At 46.0% G+C, this 17,856-nt stretch overlaps 1 protein-coding gene across 1 annotated transcript in view; it reads right to left on the bottom strand.

Moving 5' to 3' along the window:
• Positions 1-17,856, bottom strand: part of TRIM24 (tripartite motif containing 24) — a 1,142,914-nt gene that overhangs the window by 616,399 nt on the left and 508,659 nt on the right. Inside the window, exon 9 of the mRNA XM_078672569.1 lies at positions 15,223-15,566. Within this exon, the coding sequence (XP_078528695.1) occupies positions 15,223-15,566 (344 nt within the window). The remainder of the gene's footprint in view (positions 1-15,222; positions 15,567-17,856) is intronic.

Raw genomic sequence — 17,856 nt, 5'->3', positions numbered from 1 at the left:
CCCACGACCCCACCCCGCCCTGTTTGTTGCAGTACCACATGGCGGTGGTGTTGTCCGTGAACACCTGCACTACACTCCCTCGTACAGAGGGGAGGAATGCCTTCAGTGCTAGTCGGATCGCCCGCAGCTCCAAAAGTTTGATATGGAGCCGGGACTCCGCCGGAGACCAGAGGCCTCTGATCTCCGCCTCTCCCATGTGGCCTCCCCAGCCCTGGAGGGACGCGTCCGTCACAACCACGTGCTTCGGGTGGGGTAGGGAGAGGGATCTGCCACTGACCCAATCGCGGTCCGTGAGCCACCACTGCAACTGTCTTGCAGTGCCCTCCGAGATCCAGACATGATCGGACAAGTTGCCCTGATGCTGGGCCCACTGAAACTTCAGGTCCCACTGCAGAGCCCGCATCCGCCACCGGGCGTGATGCACCAGAAGGATGCAGGAGGCCATCAGCCCCAGAAGACGCAGCGTCAACCTGACCGAGACTCTGGATAAAGGCTGAAAGATCGGAATCAGAGCCTGAATATCCCGAACTCACTGTTCGGGAGGATAAACTCGAAACTGCGCCAAGTCTAGAACCGCTCCGATGAAGAGGAGCTTCTGAGAGGGACACAGGTGCGACTTCGGTACGTTGATGGAGAACCCCAGCAAGTGCAGGAGGTCGGCCGTAGTCTGGACGTGGCTGATGACTGACTGGGGCGAGCCCGTCTTCAACAACCAGTCGTCGAGGTAGGGGTAGACTGACACCCCTAACCTGCGCAGATTAGCTGCGACCACCGCCATCACTTTCGTGAATACCCGTGGGGCGCTGGTAAGGCCGAAGGGGAGCACGGTAAACTGAAAGTGCTCGTGGCCTACCGTGAAGCGCAGGTAACGCCGGTGGGCCGGCAGGACGGGGATGTGAAAATAAGCGTCCTGCAAGTCCAACGCTACCATCCAGTCTCCAGGGCAGCTAAGACCTGAGCCAAAGTCAGCATCTTGAACTTCTCCTTCCGGAGGAAGCCGTTGATGTTACGGAGGTCCAAGATAGGGCATAGGCCCCCTTTGCCCTTCTTGAGTACCAGAAAGTAGTGGGAGTAACAACCACACCCTACTTCTGGCCCAGGAACGTGCTCGATGGCCCCCTTGGCCAAGAGGGCCGTGACTTCCTCTTGCAGAAGTTGCAAGTGATCCCCCGACACGCGGTGGAATTGCCGTGGCATGGCTGGAGGGGTCCCCTCGAAGGGGAGGGAGTAGCCCTTCGGACGATTTGCAGCACCCACCTGTCTGATGTGACAGTGCGCCAGTGGAAGAGGTGATGGTGAACCCTGCCTCCCACTGGCGTCACATGGGCCTGAAAACACGGACTAGGAAGGTTTTGAGGCAGATGCTGCGGGGGGAGGTGTGGACTGGCTTTGCCGTTGTCCCCGACCACAGCCACGGCGGTTTCCACGGCCGCCACCGCGCTGTTGAACATTCTGCGGTGCGTGGCTGGCAGCACGTGTGGGGCGAAAGGCACCCGATTGCTGGCGTGTGGCCGAGAGGCCCAAGGACTTGGCCGTAGCCCTGGAGTCCTTAAAACGCTCAAGCGCATAGTCTGCCTTGTCGCCAAAGAGGCGACGGCCATCCAACGGCATGTCCAGAAGAGTGGCCTGGACATCGCCCGAAAAGTTGGCGGATCTCTACAAGGCGTGGCGTCGAACCGCCACCGTCGTTGCCATCGCCCTGCCCAGTGAGTCCGTGGTATCCAGCCCACACCGGATGGAATATCGCGCTGCATCTCGACCCTCCGCAAGGGCTTGGGCGAGTTCATCCCGGACCTCCTCCGGACATTGTGGCAGCACGTCCGCGACCGTGTCCCACAGGGTGTGGGTGTAGCGGCCCAAGAGGCATGCGGTATTGACAGACCGCAGTCCCAAACTCAGGAACGAGAACACTTTCTTCCCGAACTGTTCATAACTCTTGGATTCCCTATCGGGCGGAGCCGTCGGGAATACGGTCTGGGAAGTTGAGGCCTGGATAACCAGGCTCTCGGGGGTGGGATGGGTGGACAAAAATCAAGGGTCGCCCGGGGCCAGGCGGTAGCGTCTGGCCACGTTCCTATCCACAGGCGGACCTGTGGCGGGCTTGGACCAAGTACCCACAAGAACGTCACACAAGGCCTCATTAAACGGCAGCAGAGGCTCAGTGGAGCTTGCCTGCTGTTTAAGGACCTCAGTGAGGAGGTTAGTCCTCACGGCCGCGACGGGGAGCTCAAGGTGTAAGGCCTTGGCCGCCCGCGTCAACACTACACTGTAAGTAGCCCCCTCCTCCGTAGCCACGGTGGGAGGGGAGACAAATCCAGTGTCTGGCGAAGTGTCAATTCCACTGGCCTCCCCAAGCTCAAATGTCCAGTCCTGTTGAGACTGGCACTCTTGTGCCAGAGGGTCCACAGACCCCTCCCAATCACCTTCGTCACCCATTCCCTGCAGAGCAGGGTCAACAGACGGGGCCGTTTCATAGAAATAAAAATCCAAAAGGCCGTCGGAAGCGGCGCCCAGCGGCGCCGCTCCGGTGCCAGATCCGGACCGAAGGGAGGATTGGGGGCGGCGTTCGTAGTGGGCGCTGGGGGCGACACCCGCGGGGCTGGCGCCGGTGAGGTCGACCGGCGACGACCCGGATCCGGAAGCGGATCCAGTGAGGGCCTGCGGCGCCGGGACCCTAGTCGCCAGCGGCTCCGGGGCCGAAGCACCAGACACGCTAGGCCCTCCAGCCGGGGCCGTTGGGCCCGGAGGCGCCACCGGACCCGGCAGAGAAGGGAGGGACCTCATGACCATGAGGTACCACTTGACCTCCTCTTGCGTCGCGTCATGCCCAGGGACCCGAAGGTGTAGGGCAGGCGTCTCTCCGACCTCTCATGCCTCTTACCTGAGGACTTGGATCCTGACGATTGATGTCCACTCCCGGAGCTGCGAGGACTCCGACCCCGCGACCGGTCCCTCGACCTCCTGTGGGACCGGGACCTGGAGCGGCGCGAGGCCGACTGCCGGAGCTCGAGCCGCTTGCGGGACCGCTCCCGCCTAGCTTTAGACGTCAGGGCCCGGCAGTCGGAGCAGGTGCGGTCATCGTGGTCGAGGCCTAAACACTTGAGGCACCGGCGATGGGGGGCGGTAACCGACATCAGTCGGTCGCACTTGGAGCAGGGTTTAAACCCGGGCATCCCTACCGGCACCGTCTGAGTCGAAGACTCGAGTAGAGAAATGATCAAAAGATCAAAAAAGTTTAGTCAAAAAATGACTAAGGGGTAGAGCTTCTCCGGATCTGCGCTAGCTGGCGCGGAAAAAAAGAAGAACTGACGTCAGCGCGCATGGGCGGCATTTAAGTACTCCGACGACGTCATTCCGGCGCTAACGACGCCGACGACGGACGCGGAGCCGCCAGCCGGCGCACAGGGGTATTGCTACGCAAAATTTTCCGGATCCAGTCTGACGCCTGGGGATATTCTAAGGTAAGGAATCTATCACTAACGTGTCTCTTTCAGATCCACCTCTATCGCACCCTTTTTGACCAATGCTTGTACTTCTTCCTGTAGGAGCAAAAACCTTGGCAAGGAGGGTAATTTGGGGGAAATTCCCAAAAGGAAAGAGCATACCCATTCTCTACAAGATTGAGAACCCAAAGATCTGATGTAACGGATTCCCAATCCTTCAGAAAATAAGTAAGCCGATCCCCACAAGACCCGCATGATCCAGAATGGTGGATCTAGGGCTGCTTTGCTGTTGTAGGTGGGGGGTGGGTAGAAGAAGGAAGTGGAGGAGGAGGAGGCTTGACGTCCACGAGAACGACCCCTTTGTCTGCCTCTGTAGGACCTGTACAAAGGATTTTGCTGCTGCTGTTGCTGCTGGGTCTGCTTATAGGTACGAAAATTAGACCTTCCAAAACCCTTGTATCTTTTGGCGACAGAGCCTCTAGTTTGCAAACCCAAACATCTTGCCGTTGCTCTGCTATCCTTAAACCTTTCCACAGCAGCATCAGCTTTCTTTCCGAAAAGGCCTGTGCCATCAAAAGGCAAATCCATCAGAGCCGCCTGAACATCCGCAGAAAACTCATAAGTCTTTAGCCAAGCAGCTCTTCTGGTGGCGATCGAAGACCCCATGATCCTAGCCACTGAATCTGCTGTGTCCATACCACTTTGTATGACCTGCCGAGCTGCAGCCTGCGTGTCAGATATCACTTCATTAAAGTTCTTTCTAGCCTCCTCAGGAAGCTTAGGAGATAGCTCTTTCACTGTATCCATCAAATCATGGATATATCTGCCTAGCAAACAAGTAGCATTTGTTGATTTTAGGGCCATACTGCCTGACTAAAACACTTTTTTCGCATTTTGATCCTGCTTCTTAGAGTCTTTATCTCCAGGAACCTGGGGAAAAGCACCTGCAGATCTTTTCGAGCAAGCAGCCTGAACCACCAAACTCTCTGGCAAAGGATGTGAGGCTAAGAATTCAGGATCTCCAGGTGCCACTCTGTAGCGCCTTGCAACTGACTTTGAAACTGCAGGAGCAGTAAGAGGTTTACCCCATACCTCCAATAGGGGATCAGTAAGAGCCTCCGTAAATGGAAGAAGTGGCTCAACCACAGAGGATGGAGAATGGAGAACTTCAGTAAGAATGTTCGAATTGTACTCCACAGATGGCAAAGTCAAATTTAAGAGTTCTGCAGCCTTCTTAATTACCACATGGTAAGGCGCCACATCCTTAGAAGGAGCATCAGATACCGTGGGCAACCCCCATTCTGGTGAAAATTCTAGACCACTTGCATCATGCAACTCTTCAAAATAATCCTCCTGATCTTGAAGCTCGCCTTCTTCAATCTCAGCTTCTCCATAATTTCTTTCCTCCAAAAGGCTCTACGCCTCAACCACTCCATTCGAACCGACGTCGTCGGATCCGGTAACGACTCCGATGGAGTCGCAGCTGGCGTCGAATGAGGAGCCAGAGCCGCCTTCGAATGTGAAACTGGTACCGGCGTCGAACTTCGATTTGGATCTCGAGGTCGCTCTTGAGCCGGTGAAGCCGTGCACGGAGTCGATGACCTCGGAGGCGCCGATAGAAGCCATGGTGGAGTCGGCGTCTGCATAAACGGCAGGAAAGGAACAAGAGCATAAGCCTGCGGCACACCCAGATTATAAGCTAATGGACCCATGGGACCAGCCGGCGCACCAGAGGGGTACATTGCTCTCGCATATACGCCATAAATGACCAGGACCAGGAAACTGAGGGTACGAACCCACGAGTTGCTCCTGAGGAGGCTGCACTGGATTCGACTCCTCCTGTACCACTTGTTCCTCGGGATGATGTACAGGAGTCGTCGAACCCTGAGAAACTTCTTCTCCTTCATGCTCCGAAGACTGATACGGATCCGGAGACGGATTCGATTCCGGAGCCGGTGTATGCTCCCGAGATTGTAAAGGCGTGGCCTCACCTTCAGGATTACGAACTAGAGAGGGAGATATTATGCCCTTACGATGTTTTCGTGAAGATGACTTCTTTTTCGAGTCCGACTCCCTGCTGGAATGATGTCTCGAACTGTGCTTCTTTCTCCTATGATTCTTTTTTGATGCACCAGAAGCAGGACCCTAAGCCGACTTCGAAGCCGACCTCGACCGGGATCTCGACCTCGAGCGTCTCGATCTTGACCTCGAAGCTCTCTCGGTATCCTTACCCTTTAATTTGGCAACAAGCAGTTTTGCCTCTCGTTCCCGAAGAGCCTTTGGGTTCATTTTAAAACAGGATCGACAACCCTTGACGTCCTGATCCAAACTCAGACACCATATACAGTCACCATGAGGATCGGTAATGGACATCATCATCCCACATGTATCGCATGGTTTAAATCCTGTCTTCCTCGATGACATCTCGACAGAAGACAGCAACACCACACAGATACAGAAACCAGAAATCCACAAAAGTAACAAAGTTACTATCCGTACAACAGAAGATCCCAAGAAAATTTAGCGTCGACGACGCGGAATAAAGGGAACTGATGTCATCACGCCGACGTAGGCCTAATAAGGAGTCAGTGACGTCAGTCGGAGTCGCGCTCGATGCCGTGCTCCTGTGACATCATCCATGCCGGCGTGCTACAAAAGAATTTTCCGAACGTTGCTGACGCAGGGGGGTATTCACAAGGTGAGGAATCCACTGGCAGATGTATCCATCAGAAAAAAAAGTGTGGTACTCTCTTGAATTAAGACTGCTTAAGCAAGCTCGCAAGCAGTCCGAACGGAAATGGAGGAAGGATTTTTCTGAGGTCAGTAAGGGCAATTATAGATCTGCACTGAGGCTTTATAAAAGTAAAATAAAAATTGCACAATCCAGGTATTACCAGGAGAAGATTGTCTCTGCCTCCAATTCCCCTAGGGAAATTTTTACATTTTTAAATCTCTGATTACCCCCCTGGTCCTCTGACTGAACCGGTGAATGCACAAAAACGTTGTGATGAATTAGCAAATTTCTTTGCTACTAAGGTTGATAACATCTATTCGCCGTTTCAGCAATTGGAGCCTAAATTACAACCTCCTCCACCTGCTCTTCTTGCTGGGTTGGAGGAATTCGCTCTGCTGGATTTACCCAATCTGCAGCGACTCCTGGGGAATCTTAAGTCTAGTTCACCGGCTGACGCCGCGCCTCCCTCCATTCTTAAGTTGGTCTCGGAGACTGTCTCCCCAGTTATTCGGGATTTAATTAACTCTTCCCTTGCAACCAGGTCGGTCCCGCCGTTATAGAAACAGGCATGATTTAAGGCACTATTGAAAAAACCTAATTTAGATCCTGAAGACTGGGCGAATTATCGCCCCATCTCTCTGTTACCAGGTATCAGCAAACTTGCTGAAAAATATGTTAATTCCATACTAGCAGCGTTTGCCCTTCACCCCACCCAGACGGGCTTCAGAAGCAAGCAGGGCACAGAGACCGCCCTTCTTGCCGTAGTTGAAGAAGCTAGGAAAATCGTGGATATCGGAGGCGTCGCTGCTATTATTTTGTTAGAGCTCAGTGCAGCCTTCGACACGGTAAATGATTCTATCATGATTCAAAGACTGAGCGATGTGAGTGTAACAGGGATTGCCCTTAAGTGGCTGCAGTCTTTTCTCTCTAACAGATCTTTTGCAGTGTTTGAGGAAGAGGCTATTTCAAAACAGATCCCTCTGCAGTATGGCGTACCCCAGGGATCATAATGCAAAAAGACAAACAGATCCTGTTTGTTAAAGACGCACTGTACACTTGCCCCTTGGGTGCTTAACTGTTATCTGATTCCAAAGTAACCGTACTCACTTTAAATCTGTGTCATCATCATGAACATATGAAGTACTAATACGATATAAACAAAGTATAAAAACAGTCTCTCATAAGTTCTTCTTATTCTCTTCTTTTATTCTTTTTTCAAATGCTGTTGCTGAATATCTTCAGTATCATTCTTGGTTCATTACTTCATGAATCCTTCACATTTACACTTGCTTCCCAATGCATTTCGGTAAAGTTTACCTTCGTCAGGGGAATGCTGCAGTAAATACATAATAAACACTATATATCTTCTTCCTACTTCATAGGGATTTCCCCACACCAGAGACACCGGCCTCGTGTTTTAACAATATGATCGTGATTGATCCATATTAAAAGTGAATCAACAAGTCTTTACCAACTGCCTTATCATGCTCTATGAGTATTGTGTACAAATATTTCTGGTGCTATTGTGCTTAAAAACCACACCTCGTGTGTCAATAACCAAGCCTCACTAACCTGTGTTAAAATGTATCGAAATTACTATAACAACAAAACGAAAAATAACAAAAACATTATGAGGCTCCACTCTCTCTAGGTTACCACGTATATTCTTGAAAATAAGTCCCAAAACTATTTCTACCTTAATCGTTGTCGGGAACATGTGTGCTTTCACTATCTCATACCGCTGCTCGTTTCACACAAACGTCGTGAATGGCATACACTGAAAGAAGCACGCATTGCTATTACTTGACTTATTCTCACTAGCCCTTTACTTTACATATTTACTTAACAAGTTCCCATAACTCCTCCATACCTTAATGTTCAGTCTCGATGTTCCAAACGCTGGCTTTCAAAACCTTTTTACCGGTAAGCGGGCTGAACTTGCCGTATTGACTTTGAGTGGCGTGTAACGTGTGCGGTGAGTGCTATCAAAAACGGACTACGATATTTCTTCCAAACTGATTTATAGCCGCCATCTTAACCTAGTACTCCTATCTGGTTTTCCTATTATGCCCAATCCTGAAATGCAAGCTCACGTGTGCAAATAGAAACAAACAGATAAAAATTTAAAAAATAATGCTAAAAACCGAAAGGAATACTAGTCTGCCGTTTCCCATAATGTGCTATACTGTAATGACATAACATTTGTGTATGTGTCCTTGATTCCTATTACTCATATGACCTATTATGTCATTGTGTGTTTAATGTCCCCCAATGTGACTATTGATTCACTTTTGCACAATATTATTTATGGCCACTTCTCTATACATCATAAAATATTATGTACACATTACAGATCAATATATCATTCCTCACTTATGTTGTTTCTCAAATATTTTACAAAAAACAAATCATTTCAATTTTGTCGTTCAGTCCACAAGGCTCCAACGTATTAAGATACCGTATCCAAAACGTTTCTCTTTGCGATAAGTATCTGTTGACATCAACGTGATCTTTTTCTTCAATTTTTTCTAACACTGTTTAACGTAATTGAGGAATAGTGTGTTGTCTCTCCTTCCAATGAACCGCTAAATTGGATTTAGAATTCTGAGTTCTAATTAAACTCTTATGCTCGGTTACTCGAGTATTAACTTTTCTAGTGGTTTTCCCCACATACTCTAACCCACACGGGCATTTGATTGCATATACTACCATGTTAGAGTTACAATCTGTAGTGTGTCTCAGTTTTATGTGTTTGCCTGTGTGTGGGTGTGTGAACACATCCCCTACAATAACATCCCCACAATTACTGCAGTTATGACACTTGATCATGCCTTTGTGGTTGGGTGGGACACCCTTCCCTCCACCTCGTTTGAATATTTCTTTCAAATTTCTAGATCTTGTATGTGCAAACATAGGTTTGCCTGTGAACACTTGACTAAAATATGCCTCCTGTTCAATGATTTCCCATCTTTTCAAGATGCTTCTTTTTATGGCTCTTATTGCCGTGGAATACTTTATCACAAACACTTCTCTCTTTAATGGTGTTTTTTTAGTTTTCCTCAATAAATCTGCTCTGGAAACCTGACATGCTTTCTCTTTAGCTGACATTAAAATCTCATTCGGATATCCCCTATCTTTGTAGGCTTGTGTCAAAACCTCCATCTCCTGGATTCCTTGCTTTTCCTCTGAACAAATCCTGCGTGCTCTCAAAAATTGAGAAAAAGGGAAATGTTTTTTTTAGTGTAGGGGTATGAAAACTCTGATAATGCAGCGCATCATTTCTGTCGGTGGGTTTTTGATACACTCTTGTAGTCAGTGTGTTTCCTTGCCTCTCTATGAGAATATCTAAATAGTTCATCTCTGTGGCATGAATGGAAAAAGTTACTTTGATAGGATCGGGACGCTGGTTTAATTTGTGTAATTCAGACTCCAATTGATTTCTAGGACCATTCCACACAACTAGAATATCGTCTATAAACCTCACATATAATTTCAGGTGGTTAGACCATTCTGGATTTTGTAATAGGTGTGTGTCTTCAAAGTGAGCCATGAACATGTTCGCTAGCGTTGGTGCTCCAGTAAAACCCATAGAGGTCCCTGTTCTCTGCAAGTAAAACCTATCCTGCCATGTGAAATACCCATAGGCAAAAGTGTAAAAGCTCGAGCAAGAAAATATTAGTGCCCTCATCGTAATCGTGTTTCAGTAACAGCCACTCAACTGCTTCTATACCTTCCTTATGTGGGATGGAAGTGTATAGTGCAGAAATGTCAATTGTACATAACCATATTTCATCAACTGCTGCTCTGGTCACCTGATCCAATTTCTTTAAACAGTCTGTCGTGTCTTGAATATAAGTGGTCCATTGCTGGACCAATGGTTGCAAAAAATAATCAAGATACTTTCCTAACGGCTCATGTACTGACCCACATCCTGCCACTATCAGGCGGAATGGGGGATCTTTAGGGTCTTTGTGCATTTTTGGAACTATATATATATGGGGTCTTTTTGGATGTGATACTGTCAAGAATTTGTGAATCTGTTCAGTGATCCATCCCATGTTCATGGCTTTAATCAAAATCTGTTCGATAATTGTCTGAAAACGGGTGGTGGGGTCTGCGTCCAAAAGTATATAAGTGTTGATGTCAGAAACGTGCTGTTCCACCTTCATGTCATAATATTGTCTGTTGAGAACCACTAGGGCTCCCCCTTTGTCTGCTGGTACTATTTTTATGGTGTCATTCATAGCTAGCTCGTTCAATGTGACCCTCTCTGTTTTAGTCAAGTTCTGTCTGCGCGTAGACACCTGTGGCATGCTCGATAGATCCTTCTTTACTAGAGTCTCAAACAAGTCCAACGACTTGTGTGAAAATGGCGCCAAAAAGGTGCTAATAGGTCTAAATTTTTGTTCTGCTCTCTGCTCTGTTTCAGTTGTTTGTGTGTTACCTCCTGTGGTGTGAAAAAACCACCCAAGTCTTAGTTTCCTCATAAATTTGAAGAGAGACACTTCTGTCTCTAACGCTTTTGTTTTGTAAGTCGGGACAAACGACATTCCTTTGTTTAACACAGCTACTTCTTTTGAGCTTAATTTGTTATCAGAGATGTTCGTGACTAATGCCTCTTGTTTCTTGGTTTTCAGACCTTGTCCCCGCCTTGTTAGTTTGTTTTTGACACCGTTGTACTGTCATCTGGTGGATGATTTGTAGTACGGTCTACTATAAAAGGTATAGAAGCAGTTGAGTGGTTGTTACTGAAACACGATTACGATGAGGGCACTAATATTTTCTTGCTCGAGCTTTTGCACTTTTGCCTCTACCATGGGTATTTCACATGGCAGGATAGGTTTTACTTGCAGAGAACAGGGACCTCTATGGGTTTTACTGGAGCACCAACACTAGCGAACATGTTCATGGCTCACTTTGAAGACACACACATATTACAAAATCCAGAATGGTCTAACCACCTGAAATTATATGTGAGGTTTATAGACGATATTCTAGTTGTGTGGAATGGTCCTAGAAATCAATAGGAGTCTGAATTACACAAATTAAACCAGTGTCACGATCATATCAAAGTAACTTTTTCCATTCATGCCACAGAGATGAACTATTTAGATATTCTCATAGAGAGGCAAGGAAACACACCGACTACAAGAGTGTATAAAAAACCCACCGACAGAAATAATGCGCTGCATTATCAGAGTTTTCATACCCCTACACTAAAAAACCATTTACCTTTTTCTCAATTTTTGAGAGCACGCAGGATTTGTTCAGAGGAAAAGCAAGGAATCCAGGAGATGGAGGTTTGGACACAAGCCTACAAAGATAGGGGATATCCGAATGAGATTTTAATGTCAGCTAAAGAGAAAGCATGTCAGGTTTCCAGAGCAGATTTATTGAGGAAAACTAAAAAAACGCCATTAAAGAGAGAAGTGTTTGTGATAAAGTATTCCATGGCAACAAGAGCCATAAAAAGAAGCATCTTGAAAAGATGGAAAATCATTGAACAGGAGGCAGATTTTAGTCAAGTGTTCACAGGCAAACCTATGTTTGCACATACAAGATCTAGAAATTTGAAAGAAATATTCAAACGAGGTGGAGGGAAGGGTGTCCCACCCAACTACAAAGGCATGATCAAGTGTCATAACTGCAGTAATTGTGGGAATGTTATTGTAGGGGATGTGTTCACACACCCACACACAGGCAAACACATAAAACTGAGACACACTACAGATTGTAACTCTAACATGGTAGAATATGCAATCAAATGCCCGTGTGGGTTAGTGTATGTGGGGAAAACCACTAGAAAAGTTAAGACTCGAGTAACCGAGCATAAGAATTTAATTAGAACTCAGAATTCTAAATCCAATTTAGCGGTACATTGGAAGGAGAGAAAACACACTATTCCTAAATTACGTTACACAGTGTTAGAAAAAAATGAAGAAAAAGATCACGTTGATGTCAACAGATACTTATCGCAAAGAGAAACGTTTTGGATACGGTATCTTAATACGTTGGAACCTTGTGGACTGAACGACAAAATTGAAATGATTTGTTTTTTGTAAAATATTTGAGAAACAACATCAGTGAGGAATGACATATGGATCTGTAATGTGTACATAGTATTTTATGATGTATAGAGAAGTGGCCATAAATAATATTGTGCAAAAGTGAATCAATAGTCACATTGGGGGACATTAAACACACAATGACATAATAGGTCATATGAGTAATAGGAGTCAGGGACACATATACAAATGTTATGTCATTACAGTATAGCACATTATGGGAAACGGCAGACTAGTATTCCTTTCGCTTTTTAGCATTATTATTTAAATTTTTATCTGTTTGTTTCTATTTGCACACGTGAGCTTGCATTTCAGGATTGGGCACAATAAGGGAGCATAATAGGAAAACCAGATAGGAGTACTAGGTTAAGATGGCAGCTATAAATCAGTTTGGAAGGAATATCGTAGTCCGTTTTTGATAGCACTCACCGCACGCGTCACACGCCACTGAAAGTCAAGACGGCAAGTTCAGCCCGCTTACCGGTAAAAAGATTTTGAAAGCCAACGTTTGGAACATTAAGACTGAACATTAAGGTATGGAGGAGTTATGGGAACTTGTTAAGTAAATGAGTAAAGTAAAGGGTTAGTGAGAATAAGTCAAGTAATAGCAATGCGTGTTTCTTTCAGTGTATGCCATTCACGACGTTTGTGAGAAACGAGCAGCGGTATGAGATAGTGAAAGCACACATGTTCCCGACAACGATTAAGGTAGAAATAGTTTTTGGACTTATTTTCAAGAATATACGTGGTAACCTAGAGAGAGTGGAGCCTCATAATGTTTTTGTTATTGTTTGTTTTGTTGTTCTAGGAATTTCGATACATTTTAACACAGGTTAGTGAGGCTTGTTATTGACACACGAGGTGTGGTTTTTAAGCACAATGGCACAAGACATATTTGTACACAATATTCAGAGCATGATAAGGGGGTTGGTAAAGACTTGTTGATTCACTTTTAATATGGATCAATCACGATCATAGTGTTAAAACACGAGGCCGGTGTCTCTGGTGTGGGGAAATCCCTATGAAGTAGGAAGAAGATATATAGTGTTTATTATGTATTTACTGCAGCATTCCCCTGACGAAGGTAAACTTTACCGAAATGCATTGGGAAGCAAGTGTAAATGTGAAGGATTCATGAAGTAATGAACCAAGAATGATACTGAAGATATTCAGCAACAGCATTTGAAAAAAGAATAAAAGAAGAGAATAAGAAGAACTTATGAGAGACTGTTTTTATACTTTATGTTTATATCGTATTAGTACTTCATATGTTCATGATGATGACACAGATTTAAATTATGAGTACAGTTACTTTGGAATCAGATAACAGTTAAGCACCCAAGGGGCAAGTGTACAGTGCGTCTTTGACAAACAGGATCTGTTTGTCTTTTTGCATTATGTTATAACTGAAAGGAGCCAGTCAGTTTTTAAAGACAGCACCCATAATCAAAATAGAATAAGTGGTAGAAGAGAGTGGATATAAAAAGGAAAAAAGAGATGAGTGTGGGTTATCCAGTTTATATAGGTACCCCAGGGATCCTCATTAAGTAATACCATGTTTAACATCTACATGAGGCCTTTGGCTGATGTGGTTCTTCCCTGGGGGGTCCAGTTGGTCACCTACGCTGATGACACTCAGCTGGTGGTGTCCCTCACCCGGCATGACACAGCCGACAAGAACCTTATCTCCTGCTTGAGCAGAGTATTTGAATGGATGGATTCGTCCTTTCTTATACTTAATGGTTCTAAAACGGAAATTATGATGTTAGGACACATGGCCCCTATTAATTTAGATCCCTGGTGGCCTAGTTGCCTTGGCCCTCCCCCTTCACCTAAAAAACAAATTAAGAGTCTGGGCGTATGGCTGGACCCTAATCTCAGCTTCCTAGTACAATCTCGTAAGGTTGCTGCCACCTGCTATGGCCTGATGAGACTGATAAGGAAAATCCTGCCTCTTCTTCCCTTTGAAGCCAGACGTTTGTTGGTTCAGGCCCTTATTTTATCGCGTCTTGATTACGCTAATGCAGTTTACCTGGGCGTACCTCAGGGAACCATCAAAATCCTACAGATTGTTCAGAACTGCACTGCTTGACTTCTAATGGATGTCCCAAAGCGGAGTTCTGCTAAATCAGCCCTACGTCAGTTGCACTGGTTGCCAGTGCAGCAAAGAATTTTGTTTAAGGCCATGTGCACTGTTCATAAGTCCATCACTGACAACGGACCGGCTTTGTTTCAACTCTATCAGATCACCCGGACTCTTAGATCAAACCATAAAAAACTTCTGACAGTCCCTAGGATCAAACGGACAAGAATGGGTGGCCAACGCTTTTCACTTCATGCTACAACATTCTGGAACCAGCTCCCAGACTCTCTTCGGCTGGAACCTAACTATCTCCGTTTCAGGAAATTGCTGAAAACCTTTCTTTTTCCCTGAACAGTGAAGAATGATTAGGTGTCTTCAATGCTCTGGGATGCCCTTGTGTAGCCATGCTCTATATAAATGCGTATTCATTCATTCATTTTCCTCTTCGTCTTTTACACCGTAGCTGCAATTATGCTCCGTGACCTACCTGCTGCTGGCAGTAGGCATAAAATTGTCGAAGCTCATCTGTGATAAGTAACTAGAGTTGAGCAGCAACGATACTTCGTAACTACAGGTGACTAGATTTGTCATAAATCTCGTGGAATAACAAATTTTAAAGGGCTTTTATACAGGCAATGAAGGCTCCAATATGTTATATATAGACATGTACACATATAGTTTTGTCGTATCTCCATTACATTTTCTGATCATGTGACCATATACCATCGAGCTCTTTACTTTTCTAATCCGAACCAACTGTTCAAACACTCAATAACCAATCAACTTCTTAAAGAAGCAGGGCACCATGCTAATTTATTCGTTTTCACCAGTACTTTTGAATCAATCATTTGGTGCTCACAGAACCCACAACCCAGAAACATGATTGACCAAATCTACCTGATTTGATGCTGAAGGCTGTTGTGAAATTGAGCCCTGGACTCTAGGGTTCTGAAGCCCCAAAGGGTGTGGAGGTCCAGTTGGGCTCTGGAGCCCCATGGAATGGGGAGGACCTGCCGCAGCTGCGCGTCGCTGTGCCTGCTGCCTCTGAGCCAAGATCTGTTGCTGCATGTGCTGTAGGCGAAGCTGTGCCAAATTGATCTGTGTGGGGAACTTCGATAGCTGGTTAGCAGATGATCCTTGCGTCTCGGCATTCTGGGTAGGAGTGTTCTGTGCCTGCGGATTTTGGACCTCCATGGGAGTTGCATGTTGTGACACATCGTTTTCCTCAATAACCAAAGAACCTGAAGTATGGAAAAAATAGATCTCTTCAGAAATTCTGCTCTGTTACATATAATTCCACTCTCCATAGCAAATATCTAACTTGGTGAACGAGAGCTCAATATGCCCCAGTAGCTCCAAAACAGTACTACAACTAAGAGCCAAAAGAAATCTTTTCTAGTACTTCCATAGCTAGTGACCTCTAATCTGCTAGTAGTTTCTAAGTAAAGGAAATGTACATTGCAATCCAGTACAACCTTGAATCCTATGAATAAGTCACTTGTGTAAGAAACTGGCTCTATATATACACTACACCAAAATGAGGTATAGTGTGTATAGATTCCAAGTGTCCCCAGAGGTAGGAAGAGGATAAAGTTAGATAGAACCTTACTCTCTAATAGTGGTAACTTGGTCCAGCAGTAAGGCAGTATCAGAGGACAGTGTTAAGCATTTGATGTACACACTCAGTCAGCAAATGAATTCACACACTCAAGAACTGAACTCTCGGCCAATTGTTTTTGTATAAAAAAATATACTGTTGTTTATTTTTAGAACCAAGCAAGCCTGGCACATGTAAGCACTAAATACTTTTCAGTAATAAGTTACCGGACATAGAACAGTTTGAAAATGCAATAGAACTTGTACTTTGTTTGATTTACAGGGGAGCATTAGTATGCAACACTTGGCATATACAATACATTGGAATAAATGGAATATGCTACTTACCAGTATGCATCTGTTCTTGGCATGTAGAGCTGCAGAGTCGTATACTGTGCATTAGATCGCCACCTGGTGTTGGGCTCGGATGATTGCAGGTTGTTGTCTTCTTGGAAGAGGTCTTTGTAGTCACGAGATAGGTGACTCCTCCCTTGGACAATGCAGCGCATGGTCATCGACTCCATCCTCAGATTGTTTTTCGCCATGATGGGAAATGATGGAGTTAGTAGGAGTAAAGATAAAGAAAGGATGTCCATGCGTGTGCATCTAAATAAGATGATAACTGGAACGGATACAAGTCCCGGGGAGGCGGGCGGGCGTATACGACTCTGCAGCTCTACATGCCAAGAACAGATGCATAACGGTAAGTAGCATATTCCGTTCGAGGCATATGAGCTGCAGATCGTATACTGTGCATTGATTGTGCAGCAGTGTCTCCCCTAGCGGTGGTCGCCTGTATCCGTTGCAGTATTTTGAAACAGTGTTCTAAGGACAGCTTGGCCTACTGCAGCTTGCTGCTTGGCTTGCACATCAACATAGTAGTGTTTAGTAAAGGTGTGTATTGTAGACCATGTGGCTGCCTTGCATATGTCCTCTAGTGGTATATTTCCTAAGAAAGCCATAGAGGCTCCTAGTTTGTGAGTAGTGTGCTCTAGGAGGAACTGCTAGTGTACGTTTAGCCTTTTGATAGCATATTTGTATACACTTTACAATCCACCTGGCAATTCCCCCCTTAGAGATGGGGTTGCCTTTGGGTGGAGGAGAGAAATATACAAATAATTGTTTTGTCTTTCTGAAGGTTTTAGTTCTATCTGTGTAGTATAATAGGGCTCTTCTAACATCTAAGGTGTGTAATGAATATGCTACTTACCAGTATGCATCTGTTCTTGGCATGTAGGGCTGCTAACATTCATATCTTAGCATTAGATCGCCGCCTAGTGTTGGGCTCGGATGATCGCACATTGTTGTCCTGGAAGAGTCTTCGAAGTATCCTGAGATAGGTGGCTCCTCCCCTGGACTACAGTGCGCATGGGCATCGGCTCCATCCCCAGATTGTTTTTCGCCATTGTGGCAGAAGATGGAGTGAAAAGTGTAAAGGATGTCCATGCTAATGAATAAATACAATAGTATATCTGCAGCTGCGACAGGCACCGGGGAGGAGGGCGGGCGATATGAATGTTAGCAGCCCTACATGCCAAGAACAGATGCATACTGGTAAGTAGCATATTCAGTTCGAGGCATGTGGGCTGCTAAATTCATATCTTAGCATAGAATACATAGCAGTTCCTCCATCAGCGGCGGTTGCCCGTGCCAGCTGCAGAAACCTGAAAAAGTGTCTTCAGAACAGCCTGTCCTACAGCAGCTTGCTGCTTGGAATGCACATCAACACAGTAGTGTTTTGTAAAGGTATGTGGTGTAACCCACGTGGCTGCTCTGCAAATATCCTCTAAAGGAATGTTCCCTAGGAAAGCCATGGATGCCCCCAGTTTGCGTGTGGAGTGCGCTCTGGGGGGTATTGTTAAAGTGCGCTTGGCTTTTTGATAACATATCTGGATGCACTTAACAATCCATCTGGCTATCCCTGCCTTGGAAATC

The sequence above is a fragment of the Lissotriton helveticus genome, chromosome 1_1 (genome assembly GCF_964261635.1).
Source record: "Lissotriton helveticus chromosome 1_1, aLisHel1.1, whole genome shotgun sequence".
Lineage (NCBI taxonomy): Eukaryota > Metazoa > Chordata > Amphibia > Caudata > Salamandridae > Lissotriton > Lissotriton helveticus.
This window is presented reverse-complemented; position numbering and strand designations above follow the sequence as displayed.